At 41.2% G+C, this 15,906-nt stretch overlaps 1 protein-coding gene across 1 annotated transcript in view; it reads right to left on the bottom strand.

Moving 5' to 3' along the window:
• The window catches only part of LOC126455722 (dynein axonemal heavy chain 3), a 1,249,696-nt gene that overhangs the window by 958,535 nt on the left and 275,255 nt on the right, over nucleotides 1–15,906 (bottom strand). Inside the window, exon 19 of the mRNA XM_050091491.1 lies at nucleotides 8,050–8,249. Coding sequence (XP_049947448.1) covers nucleotides 8,050–8,249 — 200 coding nt within the window. The remainder of the gene's footprint in view (nucleotides 1–8,049; nucleotides 8,250–15,906) is intronic.

Here is a 15,906-nt window from a genome sequence, read left to right as displayed (position 1 = left end):
TACGCCCCTTCATTATGCCAGCTAGACTGACAGTGGCAATGCTAATTTGTGGCAAATGGACAGGTTGTGGTGGGGATAGTGTTGGGTATGGCGGGTAAAGTGAGAGGGAGGCAGGAGGCAGGAGACAGGGAGAGTGACTGGCAGAGGGTGGCTAGGAGTTTGGAGGGAGTTTGGTTTGCTGGCTGGGAATGTGGGAGGGAGGGATGGCAGGTATACGGGCTGGCACAACTGTGGCATCTGGTGAGAAGTGGCATGCACTGAAAGCAATTTGGGGATGTAAATTGGGAGTGTGTGACAGGATGGAGGAATGGGAAATTGTCAGGTGGAGGGTGTGAGGATAGTCAGTTACCCGAGACTGAGGCCACGAGAATCATCAGAGCGAAGGATAACTACCGTCTACAAAGTTTAGAGAAGCTGGTGGTGGAGGGACGGATCCGATGGCTTGGGTTGTGAAGCAGCAACTGAAATTGAGCACGTTGTGCTAAGCTGCACATTGTGCAACTGTGTGGTCAACTCAGTTCTTGTCAACAGTTTGGTGGTGGCCACCCATACTGGTGGACAGCTGCTTGGTAATCATAGCAACACAAAAGGCTGTGCAGTGTTTAAACTGTGGTAGTATATGACATCGCTGCTTTCGCATGTGGCCCAGCCTCTGATAGTGTGGGATAAGCATGTGAAAGAAGTGGAGTAGAAGCTGCTGGGTGGGAAGATTGGACTGGGATTGCACCTTGGTCTGCCACAGGGAAATGATCCCTGTGTAAAGAAAGCGGGAGTGGAAGTGGGATAGACTTTGTGTAGTTTGGTTTGGTAACAGAACACCTCTTTAGGAGAAGTGGCAAGGATCTTCGGTAGGATGTCCCTCATTCCAGGGCAGGAAGAGAGATAATAAAAGCCCTTGCAAAGGATCTGGCTTAGTTGTTCGAGTCTATATGTGTGTGGACTAGGTTTGGGGGGTTGCCTATCCATGAAGGCCTTTGTGAAGCCTTCAGCATAATGGGTAAGGGAGTTCTCTTCACTGCAGGTACATCATCCAGGGGTGCCTAGGCTGTATGGCAGAAATTTTTTGGTGTGAAACGGATGGCATTCATCATATTGCAAGCATTGTTGGTCGTTAACGGATTTAATGTGGACAGAGGTGTAGATGGAGCCATCAACGAGGTGCAGGTTAAAGTCCAAGAAGGTGGCACATTACGTGGAGGAGGACCAGGTGAAGCAAATGTGAGAAAAGGGGTTGAGGTTATGGTGAAACCACCAACAGTACTTGCAAAATATTTTGTTCTTAGACAATTATATGAGCATTCTGATAATGAACTGTGTTGCTCATATTTCTTTTTATACAGGGTGACTCCACTGCCACAACTAGTGTTGTTTCTTGCAACCCACAGTGCTATATCTGGCTTTCAGAAACCACGCGCGAAATTGTCATATTCTCTCGCTTTCTATGTACAAACTATTAGTCCCACAGAAAAAATGAACAGCCTTTTTGTAGGAAATTTAATGCAGTCAAATTTTCTACTGTGATACAATTTTATCACAAATTTTTGCACTGTGATAGGTGGGAGTCTCACAAACAACATATTAGAAATTATGACTGGTGGGGGCTGAATGTGGGAGTGGGGGTGTATTTGAAGGCCACTTTTGTACGTTTTTCTTGAATAAATTGAAAACTATTGCCTTAGCAAAAACATATATACCAACAAAAAATTTTACTACACTAAATTTCTACAAAAATGTCCTGTTCATTTTCTCTGTAAAACTAATAATTTGTGTGTAGCAACCAAGGGAATATGAAAATCTGGCACACGGTTTCTGTAGATCATCAGAAGGCAACTGGATCACTCTATACAATCTACTAGCAAACCCGGCAGGGTTTCACAATGGCTTAATATGCATGGGAATTGCACACGTATCCTAATCTCCCTCTCTCCCCTCTCTCTGTTTGTCTCCTCTTCCCCGCTCTTTGTCCATCTACTCCTCTTCCTCTCCTCTCTTAATTCATCTCCTCCACCGCCCCCCTCTCATTGCCCATCTGCTCCCCCCCCCCTCCCTCCCGTCTCTCACCATCTCCTCCTCAACCCTCTCTGTCCAACTCCTCCTTCCCCTTCTCTCTGCCCATTTTCTCCCCCTCCCCCTCTCTGTCCTTATACACTTCCTCTCTCGCCCCCCTATCTGACCTTGAGCTTCTTTTTATTGTAGTTGCAAACAAAACTTTGATTGGGAAATGTCACTTAAAGTGAATGGGTCAACCTGTTGGGGGTCATTAATATAAGGGGTACAACAGAGACCACTCCAGCTGCTGGATTCATTGAGGATAGTAGCTTCATCGACAGTATTTCCCATAGTTTTAATCTGTGAATGGGTATGATTGCAAAGTTTCTGACAATTCAGATTCCACAGTAATATTCTTATCACAAATCTCGACAAGCCATTAATACAACATTCCTCTTTGCCCTTGAAACTGATTGTGATGATGGAAATGAAACAGTGCACTGTTGCATATACAATTTCTGGTTTAAGTTATGTAAAAGGAGAAAGAACATATATGGAGGAACAAATTTCTATTGCCCATTTTCACAGCACAGCATTTTATTTCCTGCAGTGTGTTTTAACAGAAAATCTGTACACTGTTGTTTAAAAAAATCAGAAGCCTACAACCATCTCAATGCTAACACAGTATCATGTAACAACATAATATGAAACATTCACTCACAATTTCTGCTAACAATGTTTCTCCTTTATATATTAAATATATATTCATATAATACATATATTTAAAAATATATATATAGTCAATGTCTATCTGAATGTTTAATAGCATCATGTAAGTTTTCAAGGTTTTCAGTAAGAACTAACACTACACCCACCGCAACCATGCAGGGGCATATGCATGTGTACGTATTTGTGCATGTTTATGTGTTGGTGTATTTTACTCTCGCTCATCAAAGGATAACTCCAAAAGCTAAAAAGTTTTCCTCTTCTTGTGTGTGCCTATTGACAACGCAACACTTCTGATTTTCGATTAGTAATCTTCTTCAATCTTAAATTATTTACATTCTCTAAAAATAAGGTATTAAATCAGTTTCAATTTGGATTTTGAAGGAGTCCCTCCATAGAAAAGTCATTTTTCAGTTCATAAATCAGATTACAAGACATTTAAATAACCATTTTTGCAAACTTGTATTTTCTGTTAATTGTCAGAAACATATGACTAAGCAGCTCATAGTATTCTCCTAAAGCATCGCAAATATTACAGTATCAGATATCTTGGTAGTAAATGGTTTCCATCACTTGTAACTAAAAGGTAACACTAAGAAACCCAGGGAGTGTACACTACTTTCAGAATGGACAGTGATCACTACAGATGTACCACGAATCAATAAAAGGTCTGTTTTTGTTCTTTTTATGCATGCAAATGATCGGCCACCATATATGCAAAGAACTGGAACAGTTCACTTACACGACAACAAAAGTATTATTTTAAGAAACCTGATGGACAAACTTCAATACTTGAAAATATAAATAAAATTTTCTTGACAATTAATAACTGGTTCTCTGCAACTGGGAAGTTGCTGAACTTAGATCCAACACAACAGGTGAAAATCTGTACTTCTGAAGGGATGACTACACCATTTTTAGAAATAATGCATGGAGTGAGTCAATAAGTGAAAGAGAATATTCTAAATTCTTACACATTTATACTGACAAGAACCTGTTACAAATATTCATAAAAAATCTAAGCTCCGCAATATTTATCTTACAGATAAATCAGATTCTGGAGATGAAAATGTCTTATATTCCCTACTTTCAGTCACAAATTCTTATGGCATCATACCCCTGGGTTACTCATCATTGAGGAAGACAGTTTTGTTGTACAGATTGCCATGGAGCTTCTTGGATAAGGGCGAGCCATAATCATCGTAATTTATGACCATGAAACTGGGAGATTGTGTTAACCTTCCTCTACATATTTTCCCTTCAATGCAACATAACTTCCCAATGGTGGATGGCTCATTGGAAACTTTGGTTGTAGAGATAAGCAGTTTGACAGTTCAGGAAACATTCAACTCTAAAACGATCTCATCGTCATCATTCTGGAAATGGCTGTCATGTAAGAAGTCACTGAGTGCCATGGCAGCAGGATACAGAGAGCAGCAGTGTCACTGTCCTGTGCAAAATGTGTCTGAGAATTGTCATGAAGCAAAAATACACTTCCTGTGACACTTTGACTTCATAGTCTCCCACGACTGGGTCAACAGATTTCTGTAGTATACTCCTGTAACAGTTTGTTCCTTATGAAAAAGAAATCTGTTTGCACCACACTCTATTAGTCCCAAAACATATTCAGCTTCAGCTTCATATTCCCTGATGACACTCAGATCTTTGACTTTTTCGGCAGTGGTGAATCCATATGTCCATTGCTCACTTTCCTCCTTTGCCTCAAGATCTACATCTACAGGGATGCTCTGCAAAACATACTTAACCCTTTGTGATGATGTGGTTTCATTTGAAGCCACCCATGATATTTTGATTTTGTGACTAGAGCACAGTGGCTCCATTCGTAACCACACTTCTGGACATAGATGGTGTTGCCACCTAGCGATGAAAATTTGAACTACGTCAATATTTCTCACGTGGTTGCACTTAGCGATTCAAGTATATGTGCCATTATTGTTTGTGATGTGCTGGTTCTCTTTTTCTTGATTTGTGATTGAATTTGTCTTTGAAATGTAAGTTTCACACATGGAACAAAATTCATAATACTTTCTTATACAAGCACATGCTATATGTATTGCAACAATAATAAAAATCATGTACTTTTTCTTTATTTATTCTGGTGGTTTCATTTGAAACCACTACGGCAGCAGGGGTAGTATTAGAAGCTTATCATACGTAGTTCACCCCCCCCCCCCCTCAGATTCGTGAAATGTTTTCTCGCAAATTAAAGGATGAGGAAGTTCTGGTGTGTGTTTTAGAAGAAATTGCTTCTGATGTGGACTCTGAGATTGACAGTACCAGTGATAATGAAAGTGATATTTTGGCTGAAGACAGTGATCTTGATTCACAAGTGCCAAGACCAGTGATATCTAATGTCGTTTCTGAAAGTGAAAGTGATAATCGTTCTGAAAATGACAGTGATTACAGTTTCAGTTCTGAAGATAACATACCACTAATAAGGTCTGTAAATTTTACATGAGCAAGGGATGACAGTACAATGTATTCTGTCGATTTTTTAGAGGAAGTTGGTGTCAAAGGAAAATTGAAAACTGAAGGTGAAGGTATGCTGCCAGTTGATTTCTTTTTATATCTATTTGGGGACAATATGCTGGCACACATAGTATTCCAGACTAATCTCTATGTGACTCAGAAAGGCAAGAATTACAGACCTCTTGAAAAAGATGAACTCAAGGTGTTTTTGGCTATAAATATTCTAATGAGTATCAAACAACCTTGCGCATATGGTGATTGCTGGTCATTACACAAAAAACTCAGAGATCAGTACATTTCCTCACTTATATCATTTAAAAGATTCAGCTGGATTTTATCTCGTATACATGTAAATGACAATGCCCTTATGCCACAAGAAGGGAATAAATATTACGACAAATTGTATAAAAGTCAGCCACTAATAAATCCGTTATGTTATGCTCCAAATAAGGAGCCATCTGTTGACAAATGCATTGTGAAATTCAAAGGGCAAATTTCATTCAAACAGTATATGCCTCAAAAGCCCATCAAGAGGGGGTACAAAATATGGGTCAGAGCTGACAAAATGGGATATATCTGCGATTTTGAGGTATATACTGGGAAATCAGATGGTGCAGTGGAGAAATGTTTGGGGGAGAGTATTGTAAGAGATTTGTGTAAAGGCTTAGAAGGCAAAGGATATCACATATATTTTGACAAGTTTTTTACTAGTGTTCCACTTCTGCAGACACTAAAACTTGATGGTATCCTAGCCTGTAGTACCATTAGAGCCCACAGAAAAGGACTTCCTCCCCTGAAACTGGACAAAGAGTTGTGAAGAGGAGAAAGTGACTGGTCAGTTCGTTCTGATGGGACTGCATGCATGAAATGGAAAGATAAACATGTTGTCACGTTACTATCAACAATTGGCTCACCTGAACTTTGAAAGAAGTCGGTAGGAAAGAAAAGGATGGCACAATTACAAAAATACCTTGCCCACAGAAAGTGAAATCTTATAATTTTGAACATTGGATGTGTCGATAAAGCGGACATGATGAACAGTTTCTATGCAATTGACAGAGAATCTAGATGCTGGTGGCTCAGTCTGTTTTGGTATAGTCGGCCGGAGTGGCCGAGTGGTTCTAGGTGCTACACTCTGAAACCGCGTGACCGGTACAGTCGCAGGTTCGAATCCTGCCTCGGGCATGGATTTGTGTGATGTCCTTAGGTTAGTTAGGTTTAAGAAGTTCTAAGTTCTAGGGGACTGATGACCTCAGAAGTTAAGTCCTATAGTGCTCAGAGCCATTTGAACCATTTTGTTTTGGTATATGATTGATATTTCTATTGGAAATGTATTTATATTGTTTCGACTAACCAAGCCGAATGAAAAGAAAAAGCTAAAGGAATTTTGGCAGTGTGTTTTAGCTGGCCTTGTAGGATCCACTGTTTTCAAAGACAGTCCTGGCCACCCCAGCGCATGATCTGAACCATGCGCCAAAAAGTGTAAAACTGTTGTTCCAGTGGAAAAACGCATAACAGAATGGCACACCGAGGCGATGTGTACACTGCAGCACAAAAAGTAATCCACACAGAAGCAGATGGACATGTTCTTCCTGCCAAGTTGCTTTGTGTTTATCAGCAGAAAGGAACTGTTTTGTGTCCTATCACGGAAAGTAATGAAGTTTATGGTGGTGGTCTCATTTGAAGCCACCGCATTTAGCATGCAGTGGTTTCATTTGAAACCACCCTGTACCTGCTGCAATACTGCACAAAAAAATTTTTTTCACATTTTTCCATAGTATTGTATGAGTTATCTCCTGTTGTTGTTGTGGTCTTCAGTCCTGAGACTGCTGGACCGGCTCTTCAACTGGGTGTGAGCAGACATGGAACCTGGAAGGTGACGACCAATGTTGAGTTTGAAATTCCGTGTGAGATATTGAATAACTGATCCAAGACCGATTTTAACCACTTCAACTGTGCTATGAGCATTAGGGCCTGCTCTTCTCTTCAAATTGTTAGTTTTTCACAAACAGATGGTCTGCTACTTTGTTCTCTTCATTCAGATTCATTTTATCACAATGGAAACATCTGTGCCTCCTGACCAATATGTCTTAAGATCATACCCTTCCACCAATGCAGAATGTATTTTTGTTATGTTGTTCCCCACCAGATTAAAAATAACCACAACCCAATACTCCAATTTATCAGTTATGTGCACCATTTTAATCTCACTCTTCTAGCAGTGTGCTACAATATGCTGATCACTTATGAAAGCCACCAACAAGTAGCCATGTCTTTCATCTATATACATTCTGAAAAGTGGAGATTGGAAGATAACTTCAGTAATAATGTCTCCAGCACAGAATTAATAACAATTTCGAAGAAATTTACCAGACTTCTTGGCCCAACCTCTTAGAAGTAACTAGACCATCATTAAGTGACAAGAATTCTTACTTGTACCTTTACTGGAGAAAGATCTTTGCATATCCTCATTCCCACAATAGATGAGTTCCTCTTGTCCCAAGGGTTGAGTGACCTGGCCCTCTTTTATAACTTTTCCCAAGCTACTCCATTTTCCTCCTTCACGAAAGAAAAGAACTGAGTAGAATAGTTTTTTGTACTTTTATATGTGTCTAGCAGCAGCACTCATCATTTCATATCCTGAAGTAAGTACTGGCTAGTCATTCTGAATCCTCATAATTTTAAGGTCATCTCAAGTCAGTTTTCCTTTTGATACAAATATCTGAACAACATTACTATTGTCAAGTAGCATCTGGTAGTTGTTGCCTTTTAATTATACTATAGTTTGTCCAGCCAAGTTTCTGATATGTAGTATCATGCACAAAAGTTTCTATTTGCACGTACCTGTATGGAATGCACTCAAATTCTATGTCATCCCACTCCTCTTTCATCTTCTGTAAATTGTTTTCAAGAGAAAATTCTTTGGTAGCAGCAACCCCTATCTCTTCAAGTTTCTCCACATGCTTCAGAAGGCCAACATCGATCATGTCTGACAATGAAGTTTCTTCAGTTGGTCTCAGAGGAATGCCAACAATGTCACTCATCTGTGTAAAAAAAAGTCACTGATTTTTAATGAATATAATAGGTCAGCAATCTATTAGCCTATGGTCACATAAATATAACAATCAATTTTAATATCTTAGCAAGTTACCATCAGATGATCTGTTTAGAGGGAAAGAAAAATGGAGGATAGTAAAATATTAGAAAACTCAATTACAAAATCAAAATAACTTCCATACACAACTACACACATCTGAATATGCTACATAATAAATCGTGAAACTACAACTGAATCGGTCAGGACAGATGATCACAACATGCAATCATCCACACTTCCCATTACATTGGTTCCTTATTGTTGAAAAATAATCAAAGTGGACCCAGCAAAGAAATAGTAAAGTAAACTCAAATTTATTGACGGAATGAAATGTCTGTCAGATACAATCAAGTATGTATTTTCTTCTTTCTCATATGTATATCTAAGCCCAAGTAAGGATGACACCTGTCTTTCACATGTAGAGGATGTTGCTATTGGGACAGCTTGCCAAAGTAATATAGCTCATTGTGGCGCAGATATGAAATCTCTGTAGACTGCACCATTCCAATATGAAAGAGCATTGAATTTCTTGGGTCTGATATGTAATAAATGCTAATGGCAAACATACTTTGAACTGAGTTAGGGGAATTTTACTTTAAATGAAAGAAGAATATAAAAATTATGTTTCTGTTTATGTATTACGTATAACTTAGAATTGCAGGCAAAGAAGTCCAAAGCTGCAGTCATGAAAAACAAGCATATCGTGTGAAATACTGTTATGTGAGAAAACACTCACAATTATGTAAGGACAGAAAGAAAAAAAAGAGCAACACACCACACTCTGGGTGTCAGCTACGGCAGAGTGCAGTAGTGGACAACCTGTCACAGAATCCTGCAGCAGATCCTTGAATGGAGTATTTCTCACTCATCATGGGAGAGTGGCTTCTTTACTTACACAGACCCAGAAGCTGTTACTGTGAGCCACAATAGAGGTTTCATCAAATTTAATCCAGTGACTGTCTTGCACAAGATGCTCAGCCAAAGCCAATTTTTTGAAGCAGTGTGGACCATTGAGTTTCTCGTGCTCCTTCCTGCAATGTCCTACAGTACATGCTAATTGCTCAAAATAAGATCTGCTACATTTGTAACATCGTCTCATGGAACCCAGCTGTTCTTACATGCTGTATCTTTAACTCGTCTCAGTAATTGGCGAATTTGTCAGATTTGACTTTGTATTTTTTCAATGTGTGGCTTATCTTGGCCAACACAGAGCCACAGAATGGCAAAAAGGAAAGTTTCTTTTCGCATTTCTTGTTGGTGGTCTTAGTGTGATTCTTGTTTGAGATCACTTCTTTAATTTGGTGAACATTATAGCCATTGTTCCTGAAGACCTTGGATAGATGGCTCCGGTAATTGACACTGGATATTATTCTTGCACAATGTACTGACGTTTGTAGCCCCGTGCACTTCTCTGCACGGTGGTGATGACTGACAGCACAGAAGCAAACATGGATCTGCACAGATTTCCTGTAGGAGCCGTGACCGAGGCACCAATTTCATATGCAACACACAAGGATGTCGAAGACAGGCATTTGTCATCTTTTTCTACTTCCATAGTGAACTGACATGTTCCAAGAACTTGTCCAATTCTTCACATCCATGGGGCCAAATGACAGACGTGCCTTTAACGTATCACAAGAAATAACTACATTTAAATGATGCCATGCCTAAGGCAATATTCTAGAAATTCTCCACGAAGAGGTTTGCGACTGCTGGAGCTAATGGACTTCCCATCACAACGCCTTATGGCTGGCCGTAATACTAGTCATTGTACAGACGGTGACATAAGGGTGTGCCTCATAGCTTTACCGTGTCACTTCCAAAGAAATGTGATACTAGGTCCAAAGAGTCTTTTATAAGCATATTTGTAAACAATGTCACCATATCAGAACTGACCATAACATCACTCTCACTTAGTTGCCAACTGTTAATACAGATGATAAAATTCACTGAGTTCTTAATATGATGCTCGCAGTGAACAACATGCAGAGCAAGGATATGGCCAAGTACTTCACAAGCTTATAAGTTGAAACGTTCTATATGTTATGATATAGTCGTGGATAAATTTCCAGACACTGTTAATCAATAATACTGACCTCTTATGATTGAACTGCAAAGTCAGAATAACCATATATATTTTTGTTAAAGCAGATGTAGTCCCCTTCTACAACTTCTTATGTGCTGGAGTCTCAAAAGGTATCTTGCAAATCTCAACTTTCCAATTAATGATTCAGAGGCCTTCTACATTAGTATAAATATACTGGTCCATTCATAACAATATTTGAACACCTCATAAAACCATTTATGCCAAATGAGTCATATCATTACATATACTCAATACAAATTCATTCATTCTCTCTCAGGATGGTATTGTTATTGTCACAGCATTTGTTCTTACACATTGAGCACCATATCTACAAGGCACGACCCAATGACATGACATAAACTGCCCAATGAGCAGGTACCATGAGGTGTAGTAAGAGTGCCATGATCGTGCTGGTTTCCAGATGTATGCTGCATCCATCCAATTTCTAATTACTTGCATGGAAGGAAAACAAACTTCCAAACAGCATATTATACTAAACTCATTACTTAAATAAATGTAGTAGCAAAGTCATTGTAGCATGAAAATACTTTAGGATTAAAGAAGGCCACACACCAAAAAGCAGAAGCACTCAATTAATTGCTGATAAGCACACAGAAAAGAAGGAAAACTTCCTAGTTTTTGGAGTTATCCTTTGACGAGCTAGGGTACAGACACACAAACACCTATGTTTATCCAATCCAGAAATAGGTGTGTATATGTATGTGTGTTGCGTGTGTGTGTGTGTGTGTGTGTGTGTGTGTGTGTGTGTGTGTGTGTGTGTGTGTGTGTGTGTTTATTCTATCTCATCAAAGAATAACTCCAAAACTTAGCAAGTTTTCCTTGTTTTGTGTGTCCCTATCAACAACTCAATGCCTCTGCTTTTTGGTGTGTGACCCCCTAAGGTAGTTTCATTACTTAAATAAAACTTCTATGGAGGCAATCATCATTTGTTAGTCCAGTATATGTTTGCACAACACAATACTTCACCAAAGTGATAGATTACACTATAATGTCGATGAACAAATGTTGGATATGCTGAAGCAGAAGGGCATCCATTATTGTGGATCTTTGGTAGAGTGTAATCAGTAGGTGGTCTAGGTGCCTGAGAGAGAAGATTCTGGACCACACTACATTCCAGTGAGCTGTACTTACGAAGCTCTGATGCCTTTTTTATTATGCTCACTGCTGGCTCACATTGAAGCTCCGAGGGAGCATCTTCATCCGGAGATGAGCAAACCTTCGTATCATCATCCAATTGTTTCACACAGATAGATGTCTCACAGAGAAGGTGCGAAGTTACGACCTTTCTTAAGTGCTGAGATGACACTTTTGTCTATGTCTTCCACTGTCAAGTTGTTGATGGAGTACCCTTCCTCAATGTCATTGCCCACTGCAAATGAAATGGAAGTCACGGCCTCAGCATCTACAGAACACCTATGCCCACCAGTCTCTACTTGCACACCATCAGCCATCATCATCAGGGACAAACTTTGGTACCACGTGCCAGAACAATATCAGATGCCAATAACCTGCCCCATAAGCTAAGCCACCCACCAGGAACAACAGCTACAACATTCACCAAATAAACAAAGACATCAAAAGCAAGAATCACAAAAAGACTACCAATGAAGAACAGAAGAAGGAACTCGGTATTTTGCTGTTCTGTTGTTCCACGTCAGACAAGATAAGCCACCTGCTAAAACAACATAAAATTAACAAAAATCCAACAATTACTGTGATCAGTTAAAAATGCAGCAAAACTCAGAACACTGAGACCATATTCATATCTCATGAATATGGTCAGTCTTAAGCCAGACAAACAATGAGCACTGCAGGACAATGCAGGAAGGGCTATGAGACATTTTACTGTCTATTGCCTACCAAGAAAAATTGGCTCTAGCTTGGTATGCTCCGGAAAATGATCAGTGAATCAAATCTGATGAAATCTCTGTTGTGGTATGCACTAATAACTTCTGAAAGTGCGTAATTAAGGCCTGCAGCTCAATGATGCGCAGGGTGTAGTGACTGTGAGGTTGAAACAGGTGCAGGAAATGCTGAGTCAATGTAACCCCAAATATGGCAATGCTATGAGAACCAGTGCTGTCACAATGGGCAGCCAGAGTGTACAAGAGCAGGAGCCCATTTGCAAGCATTCACTTGACAAGGTTCATGGAGTGCTTTGTTGAAAGCTTGTGCCATTTTAATCACTTGATACAGCTAGAAATCCAAGAACATTTTACTGAATGTAATCACCAAGACATTCTTCATTCTTATAGGGGAATGATATAATGGAACAAAAATGTACAAGAATGTACAGTTATCCATGAGTTCACACCATCCAGCAGAAAACAGGAGAGGAATTTAAGAAAGGAAAGATCCAAAAAAGAGGTTAAAAAGACAGGGAGTAACAAGATGCTAGGGTTTTCTGTAGACTTACTAGACAAAGTTTCATTGACTGCAGGGAAAAATTTCACAAAATAGTTTTCATAACTTAAACATGTAGGTGACAGACACACCTCTTAGTAACAGTTTTCCAAAAGTAATTACCAAAGCAATGAGAAGACACTAAAATAAAAAATAAACAATAGATTTTATCCTCAGTTATTTAGAAGGGGACATGGCAGAAAGGGGCAATGTATACGCTGAAGGATTTCTGTCCTAACAGGATTTTGAGAAAAAATTCAAATTCAGTGTTGGTCACCTAGTGCATAGAAAAAAATGTTGTCCCTTCAAACTGAGGGAATGCTGAAAAGTAACACTTCAGAATGTTTAATGTGAAAACTCTCAAACCATTCCAATAGAGGAAATGAAGAAAAAGATGTAGAATGTTAATAACATTTGTTTCATTTAAAAAGCTTTAAGGATTTGCACATAAGAAATTTGGAGGCATTACTTTTCTTCAGGTCTTCATGTTTGACCATCACTATGAGCAGCGGAGTTGGGACAATTTTAAGCAGGATACATGGTGCTACCAGATAAGATCAAAATATGTAGATGATTCTAGAGATGAATGTCACCTAGTGAAAAGTTTTAATTCATCATTTACATAACCATGTAGGAACAGAAAGTTGCTTCCATGGTCGGACGCAATACATGACAGTCACAGATCAAGTAAACAGAGTAAGACGCGTGTACACTTTAACAGTCAAATCATAACTGAGTCCAAGTCTAGCGGCCGCTGGCTGGCTGGCCACTTAAGTGGCACTGCTGCTGCATGGCTGGCACACAGCGCCGCATGTAGAGGACATGCGTAACTGCGTGGCGGCACTTTGAAAGATCGGCGAGTCACAACATCCCCCCTCCCCCCTCCCCCTCCTTTTAATTTTTTGCACAGGTCTTGGTGGAGGTGGCCTGCAGATTGCTGACGTCCATAGGTGTTGTTTGACTGGCCGTAAAGTCTCGAGGAGGAGGCTTCCCGTACGGACGGAAGTGTCCCCGATGATAACGGGTCGAGATGACAGGAGACGTGGGGGTCGAATCTGCTGGGGTCCCGTGCACCAATCTGACCATTGCGGCAAGTCCAGTTGTTATAACAGGAGACATGGGCGATGTGTCCGCGTCCGTAGGAGAAGGAGGTGAGTAGAGTTTCTCCGACAGATGATGGTCATCTGGTTCCTGCATGGGCACGTCTAATGGTGGCGTCAGTTCTTGTGCTGGCACCAATATGATGGTGAGACGACTGTGTTGTGAGTAATGAGAGATTCCAGTATCCCGAGTGTCAGGTAGAGGCGAAGGTGGTGTAGCGGCATCCGGAACAGGCGTTGCCGGCACACGAAGCTGAAGCTGGTCCGAATGACGCACTGCAACACCCGTGTCTGTCTGGATTTCATACAGGCGTCAGCCACGGTGTCGTAAGATGCAGCCAGGACTCTATTTTGGCCGCCTGCCATTTCCCCGTACCCATACAAGGTCATCGGCAGTGAACCGGCCAAGCGAAGGCACCCGCGGCCATGAGGTGGAAGGCCGCAGAAGATGAAGCAGCGTGCGGGGCTGTCAGCCATGCAAGAGCTCAGCCGAGCTGTGCTCGTCCATGGGGGTGAAACGGTAAGAAGCCAGAAATTGTAGAAGCGCATCATCATCAGCAGCAGCAGAAGAAGTCAGGAGTTTCCTCATCTGAGCCTTAAATGTGCGGACCAGTAGTTCAGCCTCACCGTTTGACTGTGGATGGAACAGAGGGGGCGTGACATGCATGATGCCGTGACGGGCATAAAAATCTGCAAAATCGGAAGAGGCAAATTGTGGACCATTATCAGTAACAAGAGTAGAGGGAAGGCCTTCCAAAGAGAAAATGTGAGCTAGAGCATTGGTGGTTGCCACGGTGGTAGGCGACATGCAACGGACAATGAAAGGAAAGTTGAGTAGGCATCAATAACAAGAAGCCAATAAGTACCTAAAAAAGGTCCCACGAAGGCAGCATGAATACAGGTGAAGGCCACGGTGACAAAGATGACTCCGGGGCGGCGACCTGTGACGCACAAGGGCCGCAGGCAGCGACCATGTGTGCGATTTCAGAGTCGATGCCAGGCCAGTACACAAAACGGTGCGCCAGAGATTTTGTGCTAGAGACACCCCAGTGCCCTTGGTGAAGGAGGCGAAGACCAAAGCACGCAAAGATGCAGGTACCACAACACGCGGCGAAGCATTTTCGGTGGAAAGAAGGATAACACCATCCCTAGCCATGAGGCGGTAACGCAAAGTATAGTAGTTCCACAACGGATCAGAAGTCTTAGTGGACTGACAATCTGGCCAACCCTTTTGAATACAGCGTAAAACCCGGGAGAGGGTAGGGTCAGAACCTGTAGCAGCCGGCAGCCAGTCCCCGGTGATGGGGAACCCATCTACAGCTCGCTGCTCGGCAACATCCAGGTGGAAACAAAAAAGTTCGTCCCTATCAAATGCCATTATCAGGACCCATGGGAAGGTGAGACAGTGTATCAGCATTCACATGTTGAGCCGTCGGCCGGAAATGAATCTCATAATTGAAACGAGACAAGAAAAGAGCCCAATGCTGGAGGTGGTGTGCAGCCTTGTCAGGAAGTGACGTTTATGAAGGAAACAAGTGGTTTGTGATCCATAACAAGATGAAATTTGGATCCATAGAGTAAAACACCAACCTTATGAAGAGCATAAATAATGGCCAAAGCTTCTTTTTCAATTTGAGAATACTTTTGTTGGGCATCTGTGAGCGTTTTGGAGGCATAAGCAATGGGTTGTTCAGAACCGTCAGAAAAACGGTGCGCAAGGACTCCACCGACCCCGTATTGAGAGGCATCCATGGCAAGAACAAGATGTTGGCCAGGTCGATAAGTAGCCAGGCACGGGGCCTGTTTCAGCATAGTCTTCAATTTCTGGAAAGCCGCATCGCATGACGCGGACCAGTGAAAAGGCACGTTTTTATGCAACAGGCGATGCAACGGCTGAGCCACCGAAGCAGCAGATGGTAAAAACTTGTGATAATATGCTATTTTCCCCAAGAAGGCCTGCAGTTCCTTAACAGATGTAGGGCAAGGAAGGGCAT

The sequence above is a fragment of the Schistocerca serialis genome, chromosome 2 (genome assembly GCF_023864345.2).
Source record: "Schistocerca serialis cubense isolate TAMUIC-IGC-003099 chromosome 2, iqSchSeri2.2, whole genome shotgun sequence".
Taxonomy (NCBI): Eukaryota; Metazoa; Arthropoda; class Insecta; order Orthoptera; family Acrididae; genus Schistocerca; species Schistocerca serialis.
Note: the sequence above shows the minus strand (reverse complement) of the source record. Positions and strands in the feature narration are given on the sequence as shown.